We start from the raw sequence: 26,047 nt of genomic DNA on the forward strand, positions 1-26,047 counted from the left end.
GTTTAAGCATTTTGGGCATTCACAGGGTGGTCTAGTACCTCCATATAAATCAAAAAAATAGTTTTCTCTAAAGTCTTTATTCTTTTTAAAAAAAATTTTTATTTTTTTTTTTTTTTTTTTTTTTTTGGTTTTGTGAAAAAAAAAAAAAGGTAAATATTTGGAAATCTTTTTTAGTAGGAATTTAGACTTTAGAGAGAACTATTTTTGGAGTTCATATGGAGTACATAGTCCACGTTGTGAATGCCCAAAATGCTTATACTTGCAAAGAAAAAGAGGTAATTTTGATACTCTGTATATTTGGTTAGTTTACTGGAGTGAAGTACTTACTAATTCCAAATCTTTTACCAACTGGAAAAAGCAAAGGCCCAAAGTATTTATACTTAAGTTCTTTTTATGTATATGTTAACAGCTTTATGTGGTATTTAGTATTTTTGTAAAAAGATATAAAAATTTTCAAAAACAATGAATGTATTTTTACACTTAAAAAACAGACTTTCACAACTTTTGGCATTTAGTTTTTAAAGGAGAATTTGAACTTCCATAATAGCATAATGTTTAGTGAATAGTTTGCTACTTTGAAAGAAAATTGTATGTGTTAAAAATTACTCCAAGCCTGGTGGTGGTGGGAAACACCTATATTTCCAGCACTCAGGCGGCAGAGGCAGGTGGAACTCTGTGTTTGAGGCCAGCCTGGTCTACAAAGCAAGTCCAGGACAGCCAAGGCTCCATAGAGAAAAACTCTTTTAAGGGGTGACGATGGGAGGAATGATCCATTAATCTGAAGAAAATTTAATTCTAACTTTATTTTCAGAATGAAAAATGCCACCTGTTGGTTGAACATGAGACTCAGAAACTGAAGGAATTAGATGAGGAGCACAGCCAAGAGTTAAAGGAGTGGAGAGAGAAACTGAGACCAAGGAAAAAGGTAATTTTAAGAGATTGTACTTACAGTGTTATGTGTGGGTTCCTCCATTTCCTAGCTACTGGTTCATTACCTTCTTCAATTCAGGCACAGTGACAAGGATAGATACAGAGATGAAAGGACAGAATTCCTATTCCCAAAGTTCAGGATCTCGTGAGAAGTGATTGCAAGTTGGATCATGGGGTGGGGGGTAGGTTAGAACAGGATTCAGGGGAGCAGAGCTGGTGAACACAAGAAGAGGAGTGTTGACATCTCTGTGAGGAGGCTGAAGAACTAGAAGCCAGGTGAGGTATGAAGCATGAATAAGAACTTACAAGGCAGGTGGGTCGGTTGGAAAGGAATGGGGTGAGTGGAGAAAATAGAGTGAGCGAAAGTATTGCATGTGTAAAATTACAAATAGTTCTTGCATAGTAGTACAGGGTGTTGGGCATTAGGGAGGAGTACAGGAGGAAAGCAGAGACCACAGTTTGTCCTTGTCAGCTGGAGCCACACTAACAAGGTCCTTGAATTAAATTTAAAATATGAAACGGAAGACTGGCTTATTTCCCTTGTTTGTAACTTTACCTCCCTGCTGATCTGATTTCACTGGATGACCACTGTATCTGCGGCTATCACTGTACAGTTCTCACCCCTTTGTTAAGCTTTAAGACATCAGTCTTTCTTTTCTTGTGGGCTTCCAGCCTGGTGTACATCTCAGTGACTCTTCCCCCATGTAAATGTGTACTTAGCTTTTACTATATGCCAGAGATTTTATCAGTGTTTGTTTTAAGTACAGTTCAAAACTGACATAGGTTATACAGGAGACATTTTAACTTTAAAGTTTTAACAATTAGAATATATTGATTGAGGACATAAAATCACAGCCATGCAGATATGACTTCTCACTGCTTATACTGTATAATTTTGACAATACGTATAGATTCAATTTTCCCTAGTTGTATGAGGCTCATCAAGGTTGTTAGGAAAGCTAAGGGCTGGGGATGTGGCTCAGTTGGTAGAGTACTTATTGCCATGCAGGAAGCCTTGGTTTAGATCTCCAGCATCAATAAACTGAGCATGGTGGCACATGTCTGAAATCTGAGTACTTGATTGGTGGAGGCAGGAGGATCAGAGGTTCATCGTTAGTTACATGTTAAATTCAAGGTTATCTTGGACTACATGAAACCCAGCTTCAAAAAATAAGGAAAAATAAGTTAAAAGGAGTGATGTGTATATATCAGTGTCTCAGTACTTGAGGCCACAGGTGGTTATATTGCTATGACTGTTCACTGGTACTGCTACTGTTACTACTTTCAATCAGGGTTGTTTGGTTTTGTTGTTTTTTCCGTGCTGGCCTCAAACTTGAATTCTCCTGCCTTAGGCTTTGAAGTACTGAGATTACAAACTTGCCCACTACACCCAGATCACTGGTTTTTGTTATCATCAGTGTAAACTTTCATTCTCATTTCATTTTCGTCTAGGTGTCTTTTCTTCCTCATTTCATTTAAGCCTCTTCTTTTCCAGTGCCATTTGGTATGTGAGGTCCTTATTTTGTCATTTGATTCCCACCTCAGCTATTTTGTATTCTTTCTTGTTTTACTTTATTCTTTACCACCAGATATATTTCTCTATTGTCTTATTCCATAGGAATATAAGCCCCATCAAAGCAGGGACTCTATCTTGTTCACTGATCCATGCCTTGTTCTTAGAGGAGTTCTTGGCACTTTTAAGTGATTGGTACACACCTGTTAAAGCTGGTAGAAGAATGTAAACTCAGCAGGCAGTAGATTGAGCTCAGTATTCATCTTACCTTTCCTTCTTTCAGTAGCCCCACCAACATGAAATGTACCTTCCATATCTTCTCTCATGATAGACACCCAGGTTAGGAACCTGGGCTACTCAATCTGGGATACTCAGCATTCAACCAGCAATTACCTGTGACTCATTTCTACTATGTATTCTCTTTTCTGTTGCTGAACTTGCTCATTGGTCTTTATTATTTCCTTTCCTTATTATTTACCTGCTGCCACCAGGCTATTTATCCTCATGAACATCGGAAGATGTCATAGAGATGTTGATAAAACTTCAGTTCCATCAAGTGTAACATAAATCCTGCAATTTGAAGCCTTCATGGTGATACACTTGAGCTATAAGCTTTCTAACTTTCCCACCAGCCACTTTGTTTTCAGTGTGCTGTAGCATGGATAGGGTCCCTATTCCTTCTACCACCCCTGTGTTTGTGTCACTGTTTCAGCTTATCTGGCACACCTTCTGTGTCCTGCCTGTCAATTCTAACTGTTGCTGCATGGCCAAGCTCATGTTCTCCTTTTGAGGAATCTTCTTATACTTTGTTCCAGCCTAAATAATAGCACTTTTTATTAAATGGTTTATCTGCAGTCACTGATACCTGTCCATTCAGTTCACTATAACAACATATTACAGGTGGAGGTTTGAGAAGCCTATGTCTAAATTCTGGCATGGTCAGATTCTGGTGAGGGCCTTCTCCCTCAGGAGAGAGCCCCTTAAGAGAATAGTAATCCCATTTGGAGGGCTCCAATCTTGTGACCTAATCACCACCCAAAGGTTTAAGCCTCATAAAGCCATCATGGTTAAGTTTCAACAGATTTGTCTATGAGACAGTACTCTTGCTGTGTATTGTGGGGATGCAAGATGGATCTAATTTAGCTCTTAGGTTTATACAGCTTGTAGTGCAGTGTGGAAGCAGGTAACAGTTACTAATAGGTGTCACCTGCTGGATGCTTAAATTTAATGTTTACTAGCATTCCAACAAGGTAAGTTAGCCAGTGCTCCTCTTCTGCAGAGATCTGACTGAGCTGAATTTTGAACCTGGGACTCTGCAAAGTATATGGTCTTAGCTATTGAATACAAATATTTGGGCTTAGGAGTTTTTTTAAGATTAAAAAGTTATGTATATGTCTCTATGTGGGTGTGTACATGTGAGTGCAAATGCCTATGCAGGTCATCAGGCATGGAGATGAAGTTACAGTTGTGAGCCACCCGATGTAGATGTTAGGAACTGAACTGGTCCTTGCAAGAGACACCAAGCCATCCTTCCAGATCCTGGGCAGTCGTTCATTCTTGGCTGACAGAGTAAATTCTACGGACAATGTAAAACAGTGCATAATTGCTTGTTTTTTCCTTCTTAAAGACACTGGAAGAAGAGTTTGCCAGGAAACTGCAAGAGCAGGAAGTGTTCTTTAAAATGACTGGGGAGTCCGAATGTCTTAATCCATCAGCGCAGAGCCGGATCTCCAAATTCTACCCGATTCCCACCTTGCATTCCACTGGATCATAGCAATAGTTAACATTCTCTGTCTGGATTTAGCGTCTAAGTACATCATTGTATTCTCTTCATCTTCCACAGTATGTGTGACTCACAAAGACAATCACCTGTTTCATCTTCTTGGTGGTTTTTAAAATTTCTTTCTTGGATTTTATTGTTAAACAAAGATGATGGGCAGATGAACTAATATAGATGCTGGGCCATGTTGGCAAAGTAGCATCTTGCAGTAATTCCCTAAGGTGATTTTTGTATATTGACCTTAAATATTGTATTCTTTAGACACTGTTATTGAAAAACTGCCAGAGAAATAATGTTTAAAGTTATTTGGAAAAAAAAAAAACTGTTACATCACTAAGTATTAATAAATATTGTTTTACCTGATTCGTCAATGATGTTAAATTCTATAGTTAGGATTCTGCTGTAGAATTGGAATAATTGTTTTTTGTTTTTTGTTTTGTTTTGTTTTGGTAAACTAGCTCTTACTAAAAAGCCATGAGTTACAGAAATATGCTATTGATTCAGTACATAGATATATTTTTATCATTAAACAGAATCAAAATCTTTTAAAAGAGAAAAGTTATTTCAGTAATTTGTTACAAACATTAGCCTGTATGGGCAGACACTAATAATTAGGTGCTAATTTTATTAAGATAGTGCCTGAAACACTAAATTTTAAGCATATGTAAGATGTGGTTTTCCTTGTGCTCTACAGGAACAAAGTACCCTTCTCACTGAACATTACTGTTTTAAAAATTTGCTCTTATTACTATTTGAGAATTACATCCTAAAACAAATATTGCACAAAGTTTGGAAGATGAAAGAACTACTTTTAAAATGTCCATGTTGGTTGAGCTCTCCCACTTCCTCCTAAATAATAATCCTACATCTCAGCAAGTTCTGTCTACCACTAATAGCTTAGAGGCCTCTGTGCCCAGAGCTACAGTCGTCACTACCGCTCTGAAATTAGTCTTAAAAGAACTGTTTGTCTACAAACGATTTTCATTCATATCAGATACACATCCAAAGTGACGTTGTATTGTTTCAAATAAGGTTTTTCAAGTGAATTTTGGTTTTATTTTAATTTTGTTTCATGTTTAAAGTAATTACTTTGAGTAGGCAAAGCCTGAAATCTTTATCACGTGGTTGCTGGTACATATGATTGTTAATGAAATGTTCATTCTTTGCTTCTTTTGAAGCTCAGAATCTCAGCCACATGTCAGGTCAACAGTATTATAAACAGCACATTTGTGAATGATGCTCCCTGCCTGCCATTGGCAACCTGTTCTCTTCTAAGAGTGCTAGGTACCATATTGTAAACATTTTGGGTTTCAGTTATATTTTGAGGTTGGTAAAAAATAGAAATCTCAGTTTAATATTGTGGGAACAGCAGTTCATATTAAGAAAATACAGATGTTTGCAGTGCTGTCCTGCAGTTCATCTGAGAACTATGGATGCCGAACTTACCTGGTTTAGATGTTTATAAATGCATGTGTAATTTTCATTCTGTTATTATTTTGACTAGCATAGTTTTCCTGAAAAACCTTGTAGGTAGCCTTAACTTTTAGCCAATTTTGTTTTTATATAAATATATATATATATACATATATATAATGTATGGTTGTAAATTCATACACTTATCACATGAATGTGTAACTGTATACAGAACTCTTTAATGCTTTATTTTCAGATGCTGGGTTGAAAACTGTTTGAAAGCCTTTAAATATATATCTTTATAAAGTAATATTCAGGATGATGATGGAAATCGTTTATATTGTTATGATAAAAGACGGTATTATGTTGTCTGGTGTATTTAACGATTTATTTGAAGAGGGAGAGGGAAGGAAGGCTCTCGTACCACTTTCTCCTTTGAAATTCTCAGTTCATTGGATTTTTACAAATGACTCAGTCAGTGGACTTTATTTTCAGTATCATTCAGGTAATTCAGACCTGATTTGGTCTGAATATCACCCTTCCTGTTCCTTGACATTTAGAGCATTATATCTGGGAGGCAGGCTATGTAAGGAGTGTCTCCCTGAGCCTGCCCTCCGGATTCCCTTGCTCCTGCTTGAGTTTTCTTTCGAGCATGGCTGTATTCCTGTGGGTGCAGGGACTGTCCGTGGTACATGCAGAAGGGAACACTCATCTCAACACTTCAGGTTATGTATAGTAAGTGTTTTGTACTAGAACGTGCTGTTTCTAAACAAACTTGCCTGCTCCTTGTAAGGCCTTACGTAGATAGTAGTGACCATTCTTCCTGCATGAAGGTGGGGAGTGGCTGAGGGCCACAGGCTCCTTTGAAATCTGAGAGTACAGTGAATCCATTCCTGATTAGGTTGTTCGGTTGCTGTGCCGAATGTGCCGTGCAGTACATAAAGGAGCTTGTCCATGTGTGTACCCTTAACAGTCATTTCCCCTTTCCCCGCATGCTGTGGACACGCCACACCTCCGCCACACCTCCGCCACACCCACAGGTCCAGCTCCTACAGCCTGAACACAGGGCTTCTCCCCAGGCCTGTCGGCCCACAGGCTGTGGGTCTCGGAATTAGCTGCTGTTTTAGATGGAGTCCTAGTAAGCTCTTTCTTGCCCTTCTCTGTGAGTCAGGAGGAAATTCAGAGTGCTTTTACTTTGCTGAAAATATTGGAAGCTTCCCACATGACAGGACATGGCAAGTTGTAACTAAGTAAGAAGCAGAACCAGAGCTACCTCTAAGCAGTGTTTCCTAAGCACACGCTCTCAGGCATATGAGACCTTCCCCATGGAGGCTCTCTGATTTCTTGAGCATCAGCAAGTCTCAGAAGTGACTGTTTTTTGTACTCTTTCAGGTCCCTTGTACCATGCTTTCCCCCATTCTACACTGTGCTTATTAAATGATAAAGAAGCCAAATTTGGCCAAATTAATAGCTAGAAATATTGCAGAATAAAATCCCTGGAACTGCAGTGGAAGAAGAGAGCGTCAGCTCTAGAGCCTTCTGGTCCTTTCTGGAAAATGCTTCTTGTAGGACGCGGTGGCATTTTCCATGCTTCCCTTAAGTCAGACGCCACAGTCAGTGCCTCTGCTGTTGCTGCTCTTTGGCTGACATGGTTTTGATAACGCTTGAAAATTTCTGCTACAAAGCTTGGAATAGAGTGTTTTACCAGTTTCAGATGTTGGCTGCAGCTTAAAAATTTGATTCTTTGCAGTGTAAAAAGTTCACAAGGTAACTTTTCAAAGAGTTTTGTTTCACATTATGCTTCTTGTTTGTTTGGGATCAGAAACATGCCTTTTCAATCACAGGATTGTCAAACAATAAAGTTATTTCTTAATCTGTTTTGGGAAGTTTTTTTTTTTTTTTAATTAAAAAAATCTTAGAAATGAAGCCAGTGGTGGTGGCGCACACCTTTAATCCCATTGCTAGGAGGGTAGAGGTGGGCGGATCTCTGTGAGTTCGAGGCCAGCCTGGTCTACAAAAACGAGTCCAGAACAGCCAAGGCTACATAGAGAAACCCTATCTCGAAAAACAAAGTGAAACTTAGAAATGGGATTGTCCTGCCTGAGACACTTTGCAGCTTCTCCCCACCCCCTTTGGTCCTAGTTGTATTTTTAAACTTACCTTCTTCCCAGCCTTCTGTTCGTCCGTGTTTATCATTGATCCTAGCCATCTGTGGCTCCCTACCCTCCCCATTCCTGACAAAACGTAATTTTTACCTTTTTTCTGCTAAGTACTTTCCAACATGCAAACTCCTCCTTGGGAAATGCTTAAAATGTTTGTGTTGACATATAGGTGTATATGTGCTTTTGTTTGCTTTTTCTCCCAGGGATAGATATTTCTCTCACCAAGTATTTCAAATCAATGAAAAACAAAACAAAACAAAAAACTCTCTTGTTTTTCTGTCATCGGCATGTTGAGCACCACTCATAGACACTGGCAGCCTTGCTTGGCCTGTGTGCAGCTAGGCTGGATGGAGGCAGTGATGTAATTTTCTAATTTCAGAGCCTTATGTACTCTTGAGCTCATTCCTGATCACTCCCCCCTTTCCCAATGAAACAAAAGAGGCTCAGACCAACTGCTGTCCAGCTGAGAACATGGCTCATGTCTGTTGGCCTCTTTCTGGATTTTGTTTGGAGAAAGCACAATGGGACTTTTCTCCTGTTTCTTCTGGGTGTAGAACTCTAGGCAGATTCCTAGATGATGTCTTTGTAAAGCTTAGTAACAAGGGAACGTTTCCTAGGTCTGGTTAATCAGGGTAGGAAACAGTAATATGTAATACTTGAGCTCCAAAGTAAAAAGTACTGTTTCACAAGGTTTTCATTATGAAACTGATAAATTCTTTAAAAATTAAAAGATGCATTGTATTCATTATTATACGTAGTGGGTTCTTTTCCCTATGGGTGGTAAAGCAAGTTGTCTGAAATTGTGATGGCCATATGAATTCATTTGCAAATATTCTCATGCTGATGTTCGAGGGCAGCCAAAAGACCACGCAGCGGCGCTTTGATGCTTGGCTCGCAGCTGCTGATGGAGTGGAACTAAATTGTGTGTTTTCTCTAAGATGATATGGGAGGTACTCAGGAGAGAGCATAGAAAGGTAAATCCAGGCTTGGAAGAGTACAGATGTAGAAGCGGACTTAGGTTACCCCATGCCTAATTATTCAGCAATTGAAAGTCCCAGCCAAATTGCCATTGCCCAAGTGCAGACTCTGGTTTTTCCATGCAATTTTTTTTGGCATTTTATACGTGTACATTTCCCTTGGTAGACATCTTGATCTGTATGTTTGGCCACCTGTCATACATCAGTTTCACAAAGAAGCTGCTAATTTGTTTCCATTTTAGGGAATTTAGAGAAAACCAACTGCTTTGTCTAGAGGGTCCAGATTGAGCCAGTAGCTTCAGATAAAAGCCTGCCTTTAGAGATTTCAGTGATAAAATGCTAAAGGCTGGGCCTAAAATACAGCCAATCGTCTTGTGTTTATGATACAGTGTTAGACTCAGACCCATTTAACCCAGATTCCTTTTTTTTAAACTAATTTCCTCACATGATTCATAGTAAACGTACTAAAAAAGAAAAACTTTTAATTGAAAATTTTACAATTGAAATGATTTTTCATCTTACAGATTACATACAAATGTTTTTAGACAGTGAAAAGTGCTTAAAAACAAACTGCACCCAGTCTTCCGTGCCATTTCCTACGTGCAGAGCCGGAGGTGTGGGAGCCCTGTTTCCTCAGATCCTCTCTTCCTTCCTTGCCACTGCCCCTCTTGTCCTGTCTGCTGTGGTCTAGTGTGGTGGCATGCACCTGTGGGCACAGGCCATAGCTACGACCAGTCAGGCTTTGTAAGCCAGTGGGAAGGTGACTGGCATCTCTACTGTGATAACCATCTGCAGTGTCACCTCCTTCCAGGAACTTCTGAGTTCCTCACTTGAGAGTGTCACTTCTTTTCTGTGACTGGAGAATGCGGGGTGAACAGGGGAGGAAGAGGCTGACAGCATAGCCTTTGTAACTAGCCAGATGTCTCCCATCACGTCACCCCCACAGAGGCCCTCATTCCCGTTTTCCATTGTTCTGGGCTCATTTTTTAGGCAAAGCTCCAAGACCCCCCAGCCAACATGTATGTAACTGGCTGGCTTCTGAGGTCGAGGCTGAGCTAAGTGCTGAAGAAGCCAGGGAGCTCAGATCTACATAGCAGAGGTTAAGTCTCATAGTAAACATTGTAGCTATTCCGAAAGTCCGCCCAACCAATGGAGCTGTTTCAGATTATGTGTCTTTGAATTTTCTGTATGTGTATATTTTGTTCAGACTAAAACAAGTGTTGCTAGGTGACTTGGTCTCAGCAGGATGTGGGCCGATTCCAGTTTTGACCTGCCCGGGACCCTTGGACATGGGAACCCAAGCACACGGCAAGAACTGGTCCAAGAACCTGGTGCCTCTGCCAAGTGCAGTTTATGGCTTGGTGGCAATACTTCTCTTCTTCCTCCCCATGTAGACCTGGTCACCTGAAAGTTCAAAGATGTGTAGGGTAAATAACTCGTGGCCTATGACCTTCGTAGGACCAGTGATACCAACCAACAGTGATTGCTAAAAGGTGGCTTGAAAGATTAATCCTTTGTAAAAACCGTCTCTCTCTCTCTTTTCAAATTATTTACCCTATTTTGTTACCAGGTTCTTTCTCCCTCTGTGGAAGCTCTGCTCTTCCCTCCTTTCCAGCTACAGCACCATTTTTTTGCATTAGTTTTTGCTTGAATTTCTCAGGCTAGCCTCTCTGCAGAACCCTGGAACTTCAGAAGCCACCCTGTCAGTGCTTACCTCTGTCTCCTTTCTCTCCTTTGCTCCCTCGAGGGCCGGGTGGCCCAGGAGGACCTCGTGGTCCAGCAGGGCCCCTGTCACCTAGAAGGACAGAGAGGGTATGACACGCGTGTGCTTCTCAGTGAGCGGCGGGTGTAACACATGACCCCACTGCCACTTACCTTTGGGTCCCTGGGTTCCCGCCTCTCCCTTCTGCCCAGGTGGGCCGGGGACCGCTCCGTAAGCTGCAAGGAAGGAAAGAATCTAGCCTGAGACTAGTGTTTGCCTGAGGCTTGGGAGGTCACGTGGTTTGTTCAGAGCCACACAGATAATGGTGGAATCTAGACTTGTACGAGGAACCAGAGCTAGGCCCCACTGGTTTGGCATCTCAGCTACTGGGAAAAGATTATCAGGCTGGTATTTGTATGTCAGGCCCCATGTGAGACTAAGCAGACAGGCTAGTGCTGGCAATGCAATGGAGATACGCTTACTCCGGAAGAAGTCCATGAGGTCCTGTGTCACGTTGCTGTAGGCAGAGAAGACCTTGCTGATGCCAGGAGGGCCTTGGGGCCCAGGTGCGCCTGGTGGACCCTGGACAGTGTAGGCCATCCCTTGTAGCAGACCCTGACCTGCAGAATTGTGGGGTTCGGTTGTAGGAAGCAGATGCCACAGGGGCCTCAGCAGAGATGGAGTATCCTCAGACTGCCTCACTCAAAGCAGCTAAACTACTTGAAATGCCCCAGGCCAAAGCCCTGCAGTTTCCTTCTCTGCTGGCCCAAGACTGGCCTGACCTGTTGTGCAGGTCCTCCGGGCATTTGGGCTGCAGGACTGTGCTGATAGCTACAGGGAGAAAGGACATCTCAGCTTACAAGCTCCACAAGTCCTGTCAAAAAGCTGTCACTGTCAGACTTGTTCCGAGCAAAGCACCAAGCACTTTGGTGTGTTCCCCATAGCTCAGGGGTCAGTACTGGGGTCCCTTACATTGAGATGGTATAGATTTAGGTTGGGATCTCCTCTCTTTCAGTCCCATCTGATTCTAGAGCTGCTGTCTACAGAGCCCAGGTACATAAAAAGCGAGGGCCGGTCTGTGAAGTCTCGACGCTGGGTGCATGCTCCTCCCCCCTGAGGTTCATAGGTCCCGACTTACGCTGCATGCTCTCTGACACCCGCACAGCCAGCTTGTTGTAATCCAGGTCTCCGGTGAAGCCAGCCCGGAATGACCCGCCATCGGTGCCATACATGCCACCTTCTGCAGCTGCTCCGTAGCCTCTGCCTGGGCCAGTGTCAGTACCATAGGGTCCCCCATCTCCTGCGCCAAAGGTTCCCCCTTCACCCAGGGAGCCTCCATTGGCTCCCCCTATGCCCGTGGAAGAGCCGTAGGAAGTGCCCCGTCTGGCTGAGGAGCTGCTACCCCAGTTGTAGCTCTCCCTCAGGTGACTATCTCCAGGTGGTCCCTGTGGCCCCGGAGGGCCTGGAGGGCCGACGATGAAGCTGCGGACATCAGGACCTGTGGGGTAGGAAGATGCATTAGCCCAGACTGTGGGGGACAAAAGGCTCAGGAGCGGGGAGTTTCGAGCTTTAACACCCCTTAGTGACAGAGTGCACTTTGAGGCCCTTGGACATACACAGAAGAATGCTGCTGAGCAAAAAAACTGGTTTATCCGGACTGCCAGCAATCTGTGCCTACTGCACAGGACAGGAAGGTCTGGGGGGTTCCCGGGGAGACCAGCATCAAGGCACCTACTTGTGAGGTAGCTAATCAGCTCGCTTCGGAAGTTGTCACTGTTTTCAGCTGCGTAGGTAGCCAGAGCTGCTGAGACACCTGGGGGCCCCCGAGGACCCGGGGGCCCTGGAGGGCCTGGAGGGCCTAGCATGGAGGACAAGCCAGCATCTGTGAGGGGAGGGAAGGAAGAAGGTCAGGGTCCCGGGCAGAGCTTGGCCTTGGCCTTCTGTGGCCCCCATGGGTGGGGTTAAAGAGAGGGGGAGGGGGAGTGGCAGATGTCTAGCGGGCCTCTTGCATGCAGGAGGGGAAAGAAGGAGGCCTAGGCTGTCTCTTTTTGGCATCACTGGGAATAGCTGCTTCCAAGGGGCCTTTCCATTGCTCAAACCACACCCTGTCTCCTCCTAGACCATCACCACCAGGCATCAGAACCCTTATTACATGACTGATCCCATGGCCCCTGAGTTCTACAAGGGCTACAAGTTAGGAGCTCTGTTTCTGCCTATTTCTTCCCCTGCTGTGGCTCATGTGGCCCTCTCCAGGGCCCCAGGACCTATCTAATGCATGCTCCATTGGGGAATGGCACGTTGATTCCATGGCAGTCTTAGTGAGGACTGGGGATGCCCTCAAGATCAGGCTGCAGCCCTCTGCCCTTCTCTTCCTGCTCCCTAGTGTCCTACTGTGTAAGTAAGATGAGAGGTCCTCCACACTGATGCTGGACCATGCACTGCCTGGCATCCCGGGTGGCCCTGGGGGCCCTGGAGGTCCAATGATGTCTCTGTAGTCCGACCCTGGGACATCAATGGGCAGTAAGGAGTCAGTCACAGGCTGACTCCTGTGGGTTCAGTGTCCATCCCAAACCTTTTGATGGCTGTCCCTGCTTGTCCTTACCTCGGAGCATGCTGAGTAGTTCCTCGTAGGATGTTCCTGGCAGGCCAGGGGGTCCCGGTGGGCCAGGATGTCCAAAGCTGATCCCAGAACCTGGGGAACAAAGTCCCAAGTTGTTGGGGACTCATGAGGGACAGGGGAGGACAGATACAAATGGCCTGCCAGGGAGGAAGGTGGATAGCAGTTTGGACAGAAATGGGATCTGAGGAAGGGAAAGAGTGATGGTGGGAAGGAAGATGGAGAAAAGTGAGATGCAGATACAGTCTGGGCCGTGGCACCCAAAGGGGAGGGCATTGAGCAGAGCACAGGTCCACACTGCTTGAGAGCTGTTGGGTGTGGAATGTGCACATCGGTGAATGGGAGTGCTCGCCTTGTGCTCCTTTGCTGTGGGGCTTGCTCTTTCTCTGAGCAGCTCTAGAGACTGCTGCCTCTGTAAGGGTCAGGGCAGCTGGAGGGCGGGGCCATCTCAGTGGCATTGTATGCTCTAGTCCTCATTCCATGCCCTCCTGACCACTCACTTGACATATAGTTGAGAACCTGTCTGCTCAGCTCTCCGTAGTCCAAAGACAGGAGGGTCCCATCTCCGCTGCCTCCTGGTGGCCCTGGGGGACCAGGAGGGCCCACCAGGTGCTGACGTAGGTACTGCCACACATCATTCCCTGGAGAGGAGAGGGTATGCTTATGAAGTAGCCCAGTGGTCCAGCCTGGTTCCCAATAACAGCTGGGAGTTCCTGGTGTGCCTGTGCACGCGCGTGCGCCCGCACACACACACACACACACACACACACACACACACAGAGACACACACAGAGACACAAACACAGAGACACACACACACACACACACACACACACACACACACTGGGCAGGGGAAGTCAGGCTGCTTCTAGCTGCCTGCAGTGAAGGAAGATGGGCGATTCACTCTCCTGTTTTTGATGCATTTGTGACAGAACAGTGAGTGAGCGTCTCCTTGCCACAGAGGACTTCCTCTTACTTGCAGCTATTACAAAAGCTAAGCAGGGGACCCCTGTGCTCAACAAGTGAGGTCAGAAGAGAGCATAGAGGCCCCGCTCTTAGTCAACCCCGTAGGTGACTCACGTCGCAGCATGGCCAGGATATCTTCTGAGGAGGAGGCAGAGGACAAAGTGACACCGTAGCCCGATGCTGTGGGAAGAAGACCTTGTCTGACCTCCTTGGTCTTGGAGCAGACCCTCTGCACCCAGACCAAACGGTCAAGTCAGCTAGTCATTGTGTTTGGGTGAAACGAATGTGTGGAACATGTCTGGCTAGTCAGAAGGCCAGGAGAGGCCAGAAGTAGAGGCTGGCTTTTCATTCAGAGCACCATGTTCTCGATTATGCTTTAGCCTGACTCCTACTAGACACCACCTGCCGGGCAAATGCTCTGCAGGCCTGCCCCTATCATGCCTCTGTTCCAGTGTGGTCCAGCATTTGCTGAGCCGGGCCCTGGGGCCCAACTCTTGACGAGCGCAGAGTCAAAGGTTAGATGTTTAGGAGAAAGGTGGAACCAAGTGTGGATTAAGAGGCACGGTCCCGGGAACAAGGATGACCCATTGGGAAGAGGGCAGCAGAGCATAGCAACTGTGACGGACTTACCCCGCAAGTAGCTCACCACCTGGCTTGCCAGCTGGGAGTAGTCGAAAGTCTCTCCTGTGATGGTGATGACAGGCCCTGGGGGACCTGGTGGGCCTGGGGGACCCTGAACTCCAGAGAGATAAGTCCTGATGTTGTCACCTGCCAACAAAGGAATGAGTGAAGCAGCTCAGCCTGCCGCCAAGAGTGTAAGGCCTCCCTGTGATCACAGGCGGAGGAGAACACGCCTGTCCTGGCCCACACAGGGCCTGAGCCAAGGCCAGCAGGGAGCCTGGATTGTTTTGCTGCTGACAGAGAAAGTGAGGCTAAGGCTGTGCTGTCCATGAGGGTATGGACTGACAAGACTCCAGTTAGCCATCTGTTTGACTTATCACCGGTATGCAGGGATGGGAGGGGGCATGACCGCATTTAAAAGTGTTGGTGTGCATGCGTGTATTCCTTTTTATGCATGTGGATATGAGCGTATAGATCTCCAGGTAGGAGGAAGGTGAGGCATCTGTATGGACAGGTCTGTTGGTCAGTCAGCTCTCTGACCTGCAGGCCAGGCTTCATGGGTGGGCCTGGCTGCATAGACGACTACCCCAGCTTCCTCAGTCTCCCGAGGTGTGGGCGACGAGGCACTCACTCTGCATGTACTCTGCAACGTAGCGCTGGATATCCTGGCTAGAGCTGCTGAGGGAGCCTGGAGGCCCGGGGGGCCCTGGGGGCCCAGGGGGGCCCTGCATGTACATAGTGCTGGATGATCCCCCTGCAGAGAAGAGAAAGTGTGCTGACTCTTCACTCTAGGGCAGGCCAGGGCCCTGTGTCCCTGCCAGCCTGGAGGCTTTCTCCGTTCAGGAAACAGGTCAGTGGAAAACAGAAGAGCCACATCTGCAAGGCACAGGGCTCACCAGGCCAGACCTCCTGCCCTTCCTTTCCTTCAGCAGCCTGCTCCCTGCCTCACAGCCTACCTCCTTTCAGGCCGCCTGTAGCTCCTGGGGCCTGCTCCATTCTCATCTCTGGGCCCCAAGCACAATCAGCTGACTCTGGATTTGCACGAATCTTTCCTCCCATCCCCCAAATCCTGTGGCTTCCTTAAAGGTAGCTCATGCTGGCCCTCTGTGGAGCTACCAAGTCAACATGAGAAGACAAGCGGAGGCAACCTCATTGGAACTATCGGCCCCTCTTGGAGGACGGAAGGGGAACTTTGTTCTCCTTCAGTTCTTACCGAGCGAGTGTCCACCAGGGATGCCAGGAGTACCTGGGACACCAGGATCACCTGCAATCCAAACGGAGAAGCCCTGTGTGTGCCTTCTCCTCCAGGCAGCCCCTTAGGTAAGTTCAGCACCCTTAGCGGGAGGCTCAACAAACATTCCATGTCTACAGTCTTGCTCGCAAATATCACATCGCCTTTGGGGAGGCTTCCTAAGAGCCACAGCTGTTGGGCCTGCACCCCTCTCTGAACAGTAACACACACACACACACATACACACATATACCTTTGTACATCCTTAGCTCTCCACACTGACTCTGTGATCTACTTGCGTGGACCAAATGCACTTTGAGTCATCTCAGAGTTCTTGAGGGCTCAGCTCTTGCCACCTCACCCCTACCCCAGACTGTCTTTGAAGTACCCTGATGTCCTCTGAGGCCTGGGAGGCCTTGCACAAGGCTGTTACCATCAGATACTGTGATTTTCCCTGAACCAGTGTGAGCGGGGATGGGGGCTCCAGACGGAACCTGAGGTATCTCCTTTCACAAAGTCGATCAGGTGGAGACTGTCGGCAGAGTTCCCCATCGCCCTGCCCCTCTCCTACTCCCACCACGTGCTGCAGCTTCCGAGCTGTGCAGGGGATACTGCTCTCACCTTGGTCTCCTTTGGGACCTGGAGGGCCCGGGGGGCCTGGAGGGCCAGAGAAGAAGGTTTCTGCAAGGAAAGAAATAGTTGGAGTTTGTCTCTGAGAGGCAGCAGCTAGCACCATACTGGGCAATAGGCTCCGTCAACACCTGTTGTATGTGTGTGCATTTGTAAGCATGTGTGTTCAGATGTTTGCATGGTCAAAAGATTGGGCATTTAAATGGATGGAAAGATGGCTGGTTAGACAGATGGGTAAGTGGGTGGCTGAGTGGACGGATGGATCTTCTACAAGGGACAAGTTCTGGCCTAATGCCTGCTCTTCCTGTTCCTCCATTTCTTTGTAAACATCATCGCGCTAGGTGTGCACCCACCTGCGTCCTTTCTCATCAAATCCCCCACCCCTGAGCGCAGCAACCAAGGGCACAGCTGGCTCTTCCTTCCAGCCAGGTTCCCAGCGTGGCTGGCATATTTGCTCCTCGTGCAGCAAGTAGCAGGGGGACGCTGTGTTCACTCTCTCCTCGAAAGCCAGGGGCAGGAAGTGTGGCGGTCCAGTCAAGAAGAGCGCTGCTGAGAACACAGTCAGGCTAGGTCTGAGGTAAGGATAGGTGGGAGTGGACGCCCGCATGTTACCTGAGTCAGTCAGGAAAGGTCCTGGAGGGCCTGGTGGGCCTGGCACGCCTTCCCCTAGGGAAAAGAGGCCCAGGACTCAGTAGTGCCAGCAGATGAGTCAAGGGCCCCGCCTGGGTGAGGAGGCAGGAGCGCTCTCCTGAGAGCCGGCACAGAGGGCTCTGGGCTGTGGGTCTCCTTGTCTTCTACCTCTCCTGCCCTTGTCCCCTCCTAGCAAGGAGATCAGCTCTCACCTGGTGGGCCTCTGGGTCCTGGAGGGCCTGGGATGGAAGGCCCTGCAGAAGGAAGAGAAAGGGCTGGCCTTAGGGGGCTGGCTGACTCCTGAGGATTAGATCACGGTTTCCTCATGAAACCTCTGATGCCCTTTGGCCCTCAAGACTCCCCACCTTCCAAATATCAGTGAGTTCTTACCTGGAGGTCCTCGTGGTCCAGGTGGGCCAGGGGGACCTCGTAAATCAACACCTTCTGTGGAGAGAAGCAAATAGAAATGGAGGGCTGTGGCCAGGCTCTTCACCGTGCTCCTGATCTTTCACGAGAATGGCTAGTCTCTGGGCTGCAATCCAAGCCCTGGTTGCACAGCTCCCTCTAGGACCCCATCTGCTGAGACGCCCCATTCAGAAGCAGGGCGGGACTGCACACTGACGGTATGGGGGTGTGGAGTGATGGGTGGGAATTTGGACTTCAGTGTCAGGCAGCCCAAGCTCCATCCCACTTCTGCGTCTCTAGCTGGCAACTCCAGGCACCTTCTCGTCCTTGTGACTGTGCCTCTCACGCCAGACAGACCCTGCTGCTCTTACCAGCCTCCACTGCAGAGCAGGACACAAGGTCCTTCTGGCATGAGACTTTGCAGCTGCCCAGCCCTGATGACACTGTCATCCCTCCCATCCCCTCCCCAGTGACACCTGCCACCGGAGGGTGGTGCACTCACGGGCAGACAGGACCTCGGAGATGGAGCTGCCGCTGTTTATGAATGAGTCACCAGCAATTCCTGGTTCGCCTCGTGGGCCTGTGGGGAGGACACAGTGTTAGGGTGCACACTATCTGCAGCAGAGGATTCCTGTGGGGTGGGGACAGATACAGGGTGGGGCCTAGTTGAGGGAGGGTGTGGCCGAATCAAGGAAGGGCGGGTCTTAGAGAAGAGAGGCTGCCTTTCAGCTGAACTGAGGAAGGAAAGTCAGGTAAGCGGAAAGCAGGGCCAGGGTACCAATGGCTGCTACTTCTGCCTGTGGTCAAAGCCATGGCCACTTGGCCCAGTTTTTCAAAAGCCCACTGTCATCCTGATACTTGGACAAATCACTGGACAGTCACGTTAATTATCAGGTTCTGGTTGTCTGAAGCCCAAGGCCTATTAATATGGTGCCCTTAACCTTGACCAGAACACCATAGAGCCTAGGTTTTTCCATCGTGAGGAACAGGATCCTCTCAGAAGTATGGGGAGGGATGAGAGGAGCTGGAGGCTTTTTGAGGCCCCTAGAAGGCTCTGCTGTTTCTTTCCAAAGCATGCATCTCCCCCTTTATCTAAAATTAGGGGACTTAAGCCCCACCTAGAAAGAATGTCCCCCTGACCCTGCTCACAGCCTGTGATGTTACAGGGTGAGACATACCTGGCTGTCCTGGGAGACCAGCAGGGCCAGAAGGACCTGCAAACAGTTAGAGAAAAGACTAAATCGCACACTCGGACACACACACACACACACACACACACACACACACACCTGCCCCAGGGTCACATGGAAAGCTGAGGAAAGGGCAGATACCTGGGGACACACAGGAATTCTCCCAGAGTGTGGGCTAGCTGGCTACATACATAATGGTTGCTTAGCAGCCAGAGGCCAGTCGTGTAAGACTCTCAGACAGGAAGGGGACCTCCAGGTAGGCAGGGCTGTCTCTTTTGATACTTTCTTTACTGGCTGGGGACATGTAGGTATCTCAGACATCTACCACTCACTGGAGCATGCTCGCTTAGAGTGGAGCACACTTGCATGTTCTTAATTTTAAATAATTAAAACACATATAACAAGACAACAGGCATTTTTGAAAAATGGAGAAACCACAATTCTTTAACGTCTAAGCAGTTTCATTTCAGCTGTTTTCTTTTTTGTTCCCATTTTGTAAGAACATAGCTGTAACCACAGAGCTTACACTTAATCCTGACAGTCGAGTTCTTTCACCTCCTCACAGCCTTCCTCCACATTTCTGCAGGCATCTCACGCTGCTGGATGAGTTGGGGTACTTCCTCCTCACTGAGCACTGGCATTTGGCTTGCCCCACATGCCTGCTGCAATATTTTCTAAGAAACTAGAGTTCAGAGGCCTTCGTTCTTGAAGGCTCAGCCAGGCTCTGGAGACAGACATCTGGACTGAGCCCTCCCCTGCTGTCTGCTGGCTGTGTGACCTTAGGCAAGTGATTTGCCCATTCTGGGTCTCAGCTTCTTGTGTGTGAATGCTGAGAGGGTCAGCGGACTCCCTGTCATGAGAGTGGGCTTTCTGAGGTCCTCCTTTCTGTCTTTCCACAGTTCTTGCTCTTGTTGTCAGGATGTGAACAAATGTGGCTGGAATCCATGGCATCCACTGCCTGCTGCCAACTGGGGGCAGAGCAAGAAAACAGACTGACCTGGGGTCCCTGGAGGTCCTGGTGGTCCCATGGCACCGGGAGGTCCGGGAGGTCCAGGGACAGTGATTGCTGATGATCCCTCTGGAAACAGAAGGAAGATGGAACACTGAGCCCCACTCCTCCCCTTCAGTGGTGCCAGCGCTCCAGAGGCCTCGGACCAGGCAGGCAGGAGCCTCTGCCTCTCATCCCTGTGCTGATCCACAGAGCTCACCTTTGTCCCACCCTAAGCACCTGCCCATCTGCTGAAATTGGGGCAGGATGGCCCACATAGGACAGGAAGATGAAACTCAGGGAGCCGTCCTGGGCTGCTTACCTGAAGTGACAACTCTGCCTGGAGCGCCAGGTTCACCTGGGGAAGACAGGAAGGGTGGGCAAGAGGATAAATCCTTTATAAAGTTTCCAGTTGCATCTGAGGGCCACCTGTGGTCCCCTTGCCCTCAAGCTAATGTGATCTTAATAATGAAGGGAGCCTAGGGCACACTGAGCGTTTTATTGTTCAACTTAGACCCAGGGCCCAGAGCATCAGCCATCCTTCAAAGAAGGGGTTTCCTGGGAGGCTGTGGAAGGGTTTGCCTTCCCATGAGGCCAGAATGGGGCTACCATGAGACTCATTCTCAGCCCCAAATCCATCTTTTCTTCCTGTAATGGCCATAGGTGAGAAAATTATCTGAAGGTAAAAGGGTAAATAAAAGTCATGATCTCACGTGTGAATTCTAATTTGCTGGGTGACAGGACAGATTGGGCACCCTGAAAAGGGTTTTGGCAATGGGCAAACCTGGGCCATCCTGAGTTACATAAAGGGTCACAGTTCTTTCATGCCATTGGTCTTGAGTGACAAAAATACAAGTATAAGTGAAGGACTTCCAGGAAGAGGACTCGGGGTGCAAATGTCCCCAAACAGATGCATCGCTCCATGCACCTCTTAACTGACAATCCATGGGGTGGATGGGCTTGAGGACAGCAAAAGAGTAGAGCTGGGCATGGATCCTGGGGCTGGGAGCCAGGGTCGGTATTAGAGAGCCTGCCTGGCATGTTTGAGTTTACTTCTTGAACTAAAAAAAGAAGTTCTGTTGGCCAGGATCCTTCCAGACACTCTTAAGCCTCACAGTGAAAGGGTAGCTTCAGCTTCCTCCCAGGGAGAGCAAAGGGCGGGCTTTGCTCACATTCCCCAGCAGGAGGTCAAGGCTAAGGCAGGAGGAGGTTCTGTGAGAACTCACTCTAACAGTTGCTAACAAGGCCTCTCCTCTCTGATTGGTAGGTACAGATGAAGGCCTAGGTCTAGCCCCAGCAGAGGAGACAGAGACAGGTTTGGGAAAGATACTGTGCGTGTGCTTGAACTCAAGCCTGCAATTTTAAGAGCACTCTCGCCCCTTTCTAGCAGCAGCCAGACTCTAGTGCATCTCTTTCAGCGAAGTCCCCTTGGTCTGAAGTCACAGAAGAATGGTTTGTGGTATCCCCAACTCTACTAAAAGCCCTACTAAAGCCACAGAGAGTCACTAGCTGGGGAAGTATGAACTCAGCTGTCATAGTTTAGGGTCGCACTCATTCAGCCAAAGATCTTTTTGGCTTAACTGCTTGTTGGAAATAATAGTTTTTAAAAACTTTTTTCCCCCTAGGGTCCCACTAAGGGTGACAGTGAGGGCCTGTGATGGTCAGGGTGGCGAGGCTCAGGAGCACGGGGACGTAGGGACAGAAAAGAGTGTGTGTCCCTGAGCAGCCTGTTTTCTCGGCTTGCTCAGGGCGGGTGAACAAGAATGTCACTCTGTGCCTACGTGGCACTGAGTTGCCCTAACCAGATCCCTTTTCGTCCCTTGACTTTGACCCTTAGTGGGGTTCAAACATCTCTTCCTTCCTATGGAGAGAGCTGTTTCTTCAGATCTGGTGTCCTCAGTCACACCTGGGACAGGGTAGGCCAACGGTGGCTCCAGTCTCAGAAAGCCATATGGGGGTGGAGCCTAGGGGACAGGCATGTTTTAGGGGCAATGTAGGTGTTTCAAAGGCAAACAAGGGCTTGGAAAGCTTGGGTGCAAGCAAGCTTCCATTCCTAGCTTCCTGCCACGAGGACCTGGAGGCCTGAGGATGGACAGATGGAGAGAGAGCAGGCGGGCCGGAGCACTCAGAACCAGTATTGCTTTCCCAGCCTTCACTGGAACCACTAGATGCCACTGTTGGTCCAGGTTCTGGTCAGAGCAGGCCTCCTGTCTGCCAACCCCTCCCAGCTGTAAAAACGGCTGATGGAAAAAAAAAAAAAAAAAAAAAAAAACTTACTGGGAAAAAATCACGTACCTTTAGGCCCAGGTCGGCCGGGGCTACCAGGAAGTCCTGATGGGATGAAACACAGTCAGTCAGGATGATTAAGGCCCAGAAGTTCTGGATGTCTGCCCTCCCTTTCCTCTCTCTGGCACTTTGCCACTCAGTGTGGCCGCACAGCTGCCTGACTGAAGCAGCAGGACTCGCTCAGGTCCTTGCCTTAGCCACCTGGAGTGGGAGCGGGGTTGTCACCCAGAACCCTGCCTGTCTCTGGGAAACGGAGGCACAGCAAGGTTTGGTTGAGGCAGATAGAGGCCTTGGGGAATTCCCGTCTCCCTAGGTCACAAAGCTGTCATTGTTCCTCTCCCTGTCAACGCTGCAGGGCCTGCTGCGTCCAGAGCAGCAGCGGCAGCGGCGGCGGCAGCGGCAGCGGCGGCGGCAGCGGTGGCCTTTGTGCAGTCTAGGCTTGGTCTCACTATCTTTGTCTTTAGAAAGTGAGGGGCTGGGAAGGATGAAGATTTCTTAAGCTGGAATAGATTTCACTGGTTGGGCTTTAATGCAGCCATCATTCCAGAGGAAACCCCGAGAGCCAGCGGGAGGGCAGGGGAGCACACACTCCCTCCATGCCATAGGGGAACCTTAGAGAATTCCTAGCCAGCAGTGTCCTTCCTGTGTGTCCCTGCACCAGAGGGGGCCAGGGCACAGCACAAACAGGATCTGACATCACTGATATCAGAATGTCATCTAGATTGTTCTCACTCTGTGCTTTCTTATGGTGCTTCTCAGGACTCACCGTGGCAGAACCTGAGCTTGTTTTGCTGGAGGTGGGAGAGGGAAGGACAGGCTTTGTAACTAGAGAGGCACTGTCCAAAGTGTGTGGCCTGGCAGGCGATGTCAGGTGGGAGGGACTGGATGACTTACCCTGAGGTCCTTGGGGTCCTGTGAGACCTGCAGGAAAAAAGACACAGGGCCAAGAGTTGAAGGGTTAAGGACTGTTCTCAAGGAGCCACAGCCTGGCCTGCAGGAGCTGGTGGGCATGACTGTGAGGTGGTCAGAGGCTGCAGGAGGATACATCCTACAGTGGGAGTGCTCTCTGTCCTCACATCTCTGGGCAGAGAGCAATTCTGTGAGCTTTGCAGTAAAATGACCCAGTGCTCCATTGGGCAATGGTCCTTAGTACGGGGCTCATGGATGCTTCAGGAATACAAGGAGAGCCAGGAATCTGCCCCCCCAATGCCAAATGCTGCCATCATTTCCTCCATTACAGTTTACCTAGGCACCAACCATGGAGTCAGGGATGCTGTGTCCCCAGTGTCTGGGGGAATGGTCACTTTGTCTGGTTTTGATTTGTTCTTCCCCAGATCTGCTCTTGTTTCACCTTCAGTGGAGATGCTAACAAGGCCTCTCCTCTCTGATTGGTAGGTACGGATGAAGGCCTAGGTATAGCCCCAGAAGAGGAGACAGAGAAAAACGGGCAAGATACTGAGCTTGAATTCAAGCCTGCAATTTTAGGAGCACTCTCGCCCCTTTCTAGAACTCCTGGAACTTTCTAGAACTTCATCTGTTAATTCCTCTATTTGAAATGTCATCTTGCTGTTTGAGTTCTCTGTTGAGCTGCCGAGGACCACGGGAGAAGGCTCGTGTACACAAACAATGAAGCACCCGTGAACCTACCACATCCCCAAGAGTGCATACACACACTGGAGCATACGGGAGTTGCACACGCAGACACGCACACACACACATACACACTCAGGGGACTGTGGCTTCCCTTTTCTGTCCCATTACCTGGCTTTCCTGGGTCTCCAGAGGGTCCTGGTGGGCCCCTGGTTCCAGGCATTCCTGTCAGGCCTTGCTCACCTGCAGAGAGCATGAAAAAATGGGAATACCTTTCCCTTGGAAAGCACCTCTGAGCCAGTGGGTTTTCTGGAGCAGAGGTATGCTGGTAGCATTGGCAGGAGGAAGCACCATGACCAAAACTGCTGCATGCCTCTTTGTCATTAGGATGGAGGGCCAGGCATGCATCTGGGAGCAACGGAGGGGCAGGGAGGGGTGGACGAGGGCAGCTGGTGAGAATGACGACCCAGCGCAGTGACTAACCTCTGGGGCCTTGCTGTCCATCAGGGCCAGCGGGACCTGGTGAAGCAGAAAAGTAAAGTCTGCTGGGTAGTCTGTCTGCCTTCCACCAGGCTCGGAGCGCATGGCCTCCTGGGTGGAGGGCTCGTGCAGCAAGCGCTGTGGTTGCTGACCTTCGGAGCCCTGTCTTTGTGATACCCCTGACTCGGCCTCCTTCCTGCAGCTCCTCCCAGGGCAGCACTTCCCTGCTGGGAATGGTCCGGGCTCACCCTGCTCCCAGTGCACCAGCCTAGCAGTGTCTGGAAGTGAAGGTCCTCCAGGTCCTTGTTGCCTCTGCTCTAAGCATATTCCTAACCTCCTTCTAAAGTGGGGCCGCTGTAGGACTTGCCTCAGTAGCCACACCGCTGGCACGTCTGCATGGATAGTTTCCCAAAGCGGTCATGATTAAGTGCTTTCTAACTTCTTAGGAATGTCTGAAATGCCCCTTCCTTGGTCCTCCAGGCCGCAAACAATCTCTCCTGGCCCCTGTCACCACTCACAAGCTTTGTTGTAGCTCCAGGAGGGGAAGCATGCCACCTCCCAGTAGCTTGTCCTGCATACAGCAGGCACTCATTAATGCTTAGTTAGTGAGTGGTAATGAGAGTGTCACATCTCCACTGGTGGGGCTTGAGCTTCTGTGAGACTCAAGGCTGAGGCCAAGCTCCCTGGAGCTTCCCTGTCTTGGCCTAGGCACCTCAGCTAGTCAAAAGCCTGGATCTGGCTTTGAAGCTATCCCTGCAGTGGAGTACCACAGAACCTCAACCCTTGTCAGTCCTTGGTGGACAGGAAGTAGCCAGGGAAGAAGGGACATGCCTATTCCAGAACAGTGAGAATTTTCCAGAAAACTGCATCTAGAGAGCCCCAGGAAGGAGGTGCAGCTCAGACTGTCATCTGCCTTTGGACACTTACCCGTCGCGCCTTTGGTTCCAGGTTCGCCTACAGCTCCAGGCAAACCTCGAATGCCAGGCTCCCCTGCAAAGAACAAAGGACCGGCCGCTGGAGGCTAACAAGGTAGGCGACCTTCCACCACTAGGAACATGCGTGTGCCTGTGTCCTCCACCCCCCCTCCCCCCGGGAGGATCTAAGAGCGACGACCTCTGCTTTGCCACTGAGGTCGGAACCACCTACCCCTCCACTTCATAAACAGCAGGCTGGGACTGACCCAGAAACCTTGCCGATCTGAGGGCCACGTGTATGAGTCTGACTTCCTTAGAGAGAGCAAGCTACCCTCTGCGGTCAAAGCGTTATTACTTTTAGCTTCCTTTTCCCGTGCAGTTGGCAGGTGAGCAGCGGAGAGGGCTAGCGGTGCACACATCCCGCTGCTTTGGGAACGGCTTCTTAATTTTCCCAGCCAGCGTCCCCCAGAGAACCCAAGCCAGCTAGAGCCTCTGGACCAAACAGACGCCGTCTGTAGCTAAATGGATTGCATTTAGACACATGCTTAGCCTCTGTCCTCCAGGTATTTGTTCTCTGTCGGGGCTTTTCTTAGATTGTAAGTGCTTTGAGGGTTCTGAGACAGAAATTCGGTCTCATCCTCCTGTATTTGTCCCCTGTCTGGGGACTGCTAGATTTTAAGAGGTCATGAGCGGGTTAAATTCCTGGGTAGGACTGACCTGTGAGGCCTCTGGGTCCTTTCTCACCCTGGTCACCTAAAAAAAAAACCACACACACACAGAGGTCAGGGAGGAACCCTGAGTTATGAGCAAGGAAAGCCAGCTCCCCTCATGACATGGAGGCCTGCAGTGTTCCTGCAGCAGGACCCTGGTGAGTCAGTGCTTAGATGAAGCTGGAGGAGATGATCCACCCACAAACGGATTCCCCACACCCCCTGCTGTGGTGTATGTAGGTGTCCTGGGCAGACACCTCAGAATGCGCCTCCTCACCATCACGAAGCCCACTATGTGGTGTGGGCACTTTG

At 48.7% G+C, this 26,047-nt stretch overlaps 2 protein-coding genes across 3 annotated transcripts in view; one reads left to right on the forward strand and one right to left on the reverse strand.

The window, feature by feature from the left end:
* Positions 1-7,516, forward strand: part of Slk (STE20 like kinase) — a 52,858-nt gene extending 45,342 nt beyond the window's left edge. For both annotated transcript variants that reach the window (XM_055591525.1, XM_055591526.1), the window contains 2 exons: positions 812-925; positions 4,071-7,516. In XM_055591525.1, the coding sequence (XP_055447500.1) occupies positions 812-925; positions 4,071-4,217 (261 nt within the window). In that variant the 3' untranslated portion in view covers positions 4,218-7,516. The remainder of the gene's footprint in view (positions 1-811; positions 926-4,070) is intronic.
* A 1,724-nt stretch (positions 7,517-9,240) lies between these two features.
* The window catches only part of Col17a1 (collagen type XVII alpha 1 chain), a 37,537-nt gene continuing 20,730 nt past the window's right edge, over positions 9,241-26,047 (reverse strand). Inside the window, exons 28-54 of the mRNA XM_055591751.1 lie at positions 25,743-25,778; positions 25,039-25,101; positions 24,115-24,150; positions 23,803-23,874; positions 22,936-22,962; positions 22,051-22,086; positions 20,078-20,113; positions 19,765-19,845; positions 18,756-18,791; positions 17,563-17,616; positions 17,385-17,426; positions 17,155-17,208; positions 16,534-16,593; positions 16,280-16,327; positions 15,895-15,945; positions 15,313-15,435; positions 14,691-14,828; positions 14,175-14,240; positions 13,595-13,735; positions 13,080-13,169; positions 12,869-12,979; positions 12,213-12,359; positions 11,616-11,975; positions 10,960-11,097; positions 10,651-10,713; positions 10,490-10,570; positions 9,241-10,179 (exon numbers count right to left, since the gene is read on the reverse strand). Of these exons, the coding sequence (XP_055447726.1) occupies positions 10,127-10,179; positions 10,490-10,570; positions 10,651-10,713; positions 10,960-11,097; positions 11,616-11,975; positions 12,213-12,359; positions 12,869-12,979; positions 13,080-13,169; positions 13,595-13,735; positions 14,175-14,240; positions 14,691-14,828; positions 15,313-15,435; positions 15,895-15,945; positions 16,280-16,327; positions 16,534-16,593; positions 17,155-17,208; positions 17,385-17,426; positions 17,563-17,616; positions 18,756-18,791; positions 19,765-19,845; positions 20,078-20,113; positions 22,051-22,086; positions 22,936-22,962; positions 23,803-23,874; positions 24,115-24,150; positions 25,039-25,101; positions 25,743-25,778 (2,243 nt within the window). The 3' untranslated portion in view covers positions 9,241-10,126. The remainder of the gene's footprint in view (positions 10,180-10,489; positions 10,571-10,650; positions 10,714-10,959; positions 11,098-11,615; positions 11,976-12,212; positions 12,360-12,868; positions 12,980-13,079; positions 13,170-13,594; positions 13,736-14,174; positions 14,241-14,690; positions 14,829-15,312; positions 15,436-15,894; positions 15,946-16,279; positions 16,328-16,533; positions 16,594-17,154; positions 17,209-17,384; positions 17,427-17,562; positions 17,617-18,755; positions 18,792-19,764; positions 19,846-20,077; positions 20,114-22,050; positions 22,087-22,935; positions 22,963-23,802; positions 23,875-24,114; positions 24,151-25,038; positions 25,102-25,742; positions 25,779-26,047) is intronic.

This window comes from Psammomys obesus, unplaced genomic scaffold (assembly GCF_907164565.1).
Source record: "Psammomys obesus unplaced genomic scaffold, mPsaObe1.curated_primary_1811, whole genome shotgun sequence".
In the NCBI taxonomy this organism is placed as follows: Eukaryota; Metazoa; Chordata; class Mammalia; order Rodentia; family Muridae; genus Psammomys; species Psammomys obesus.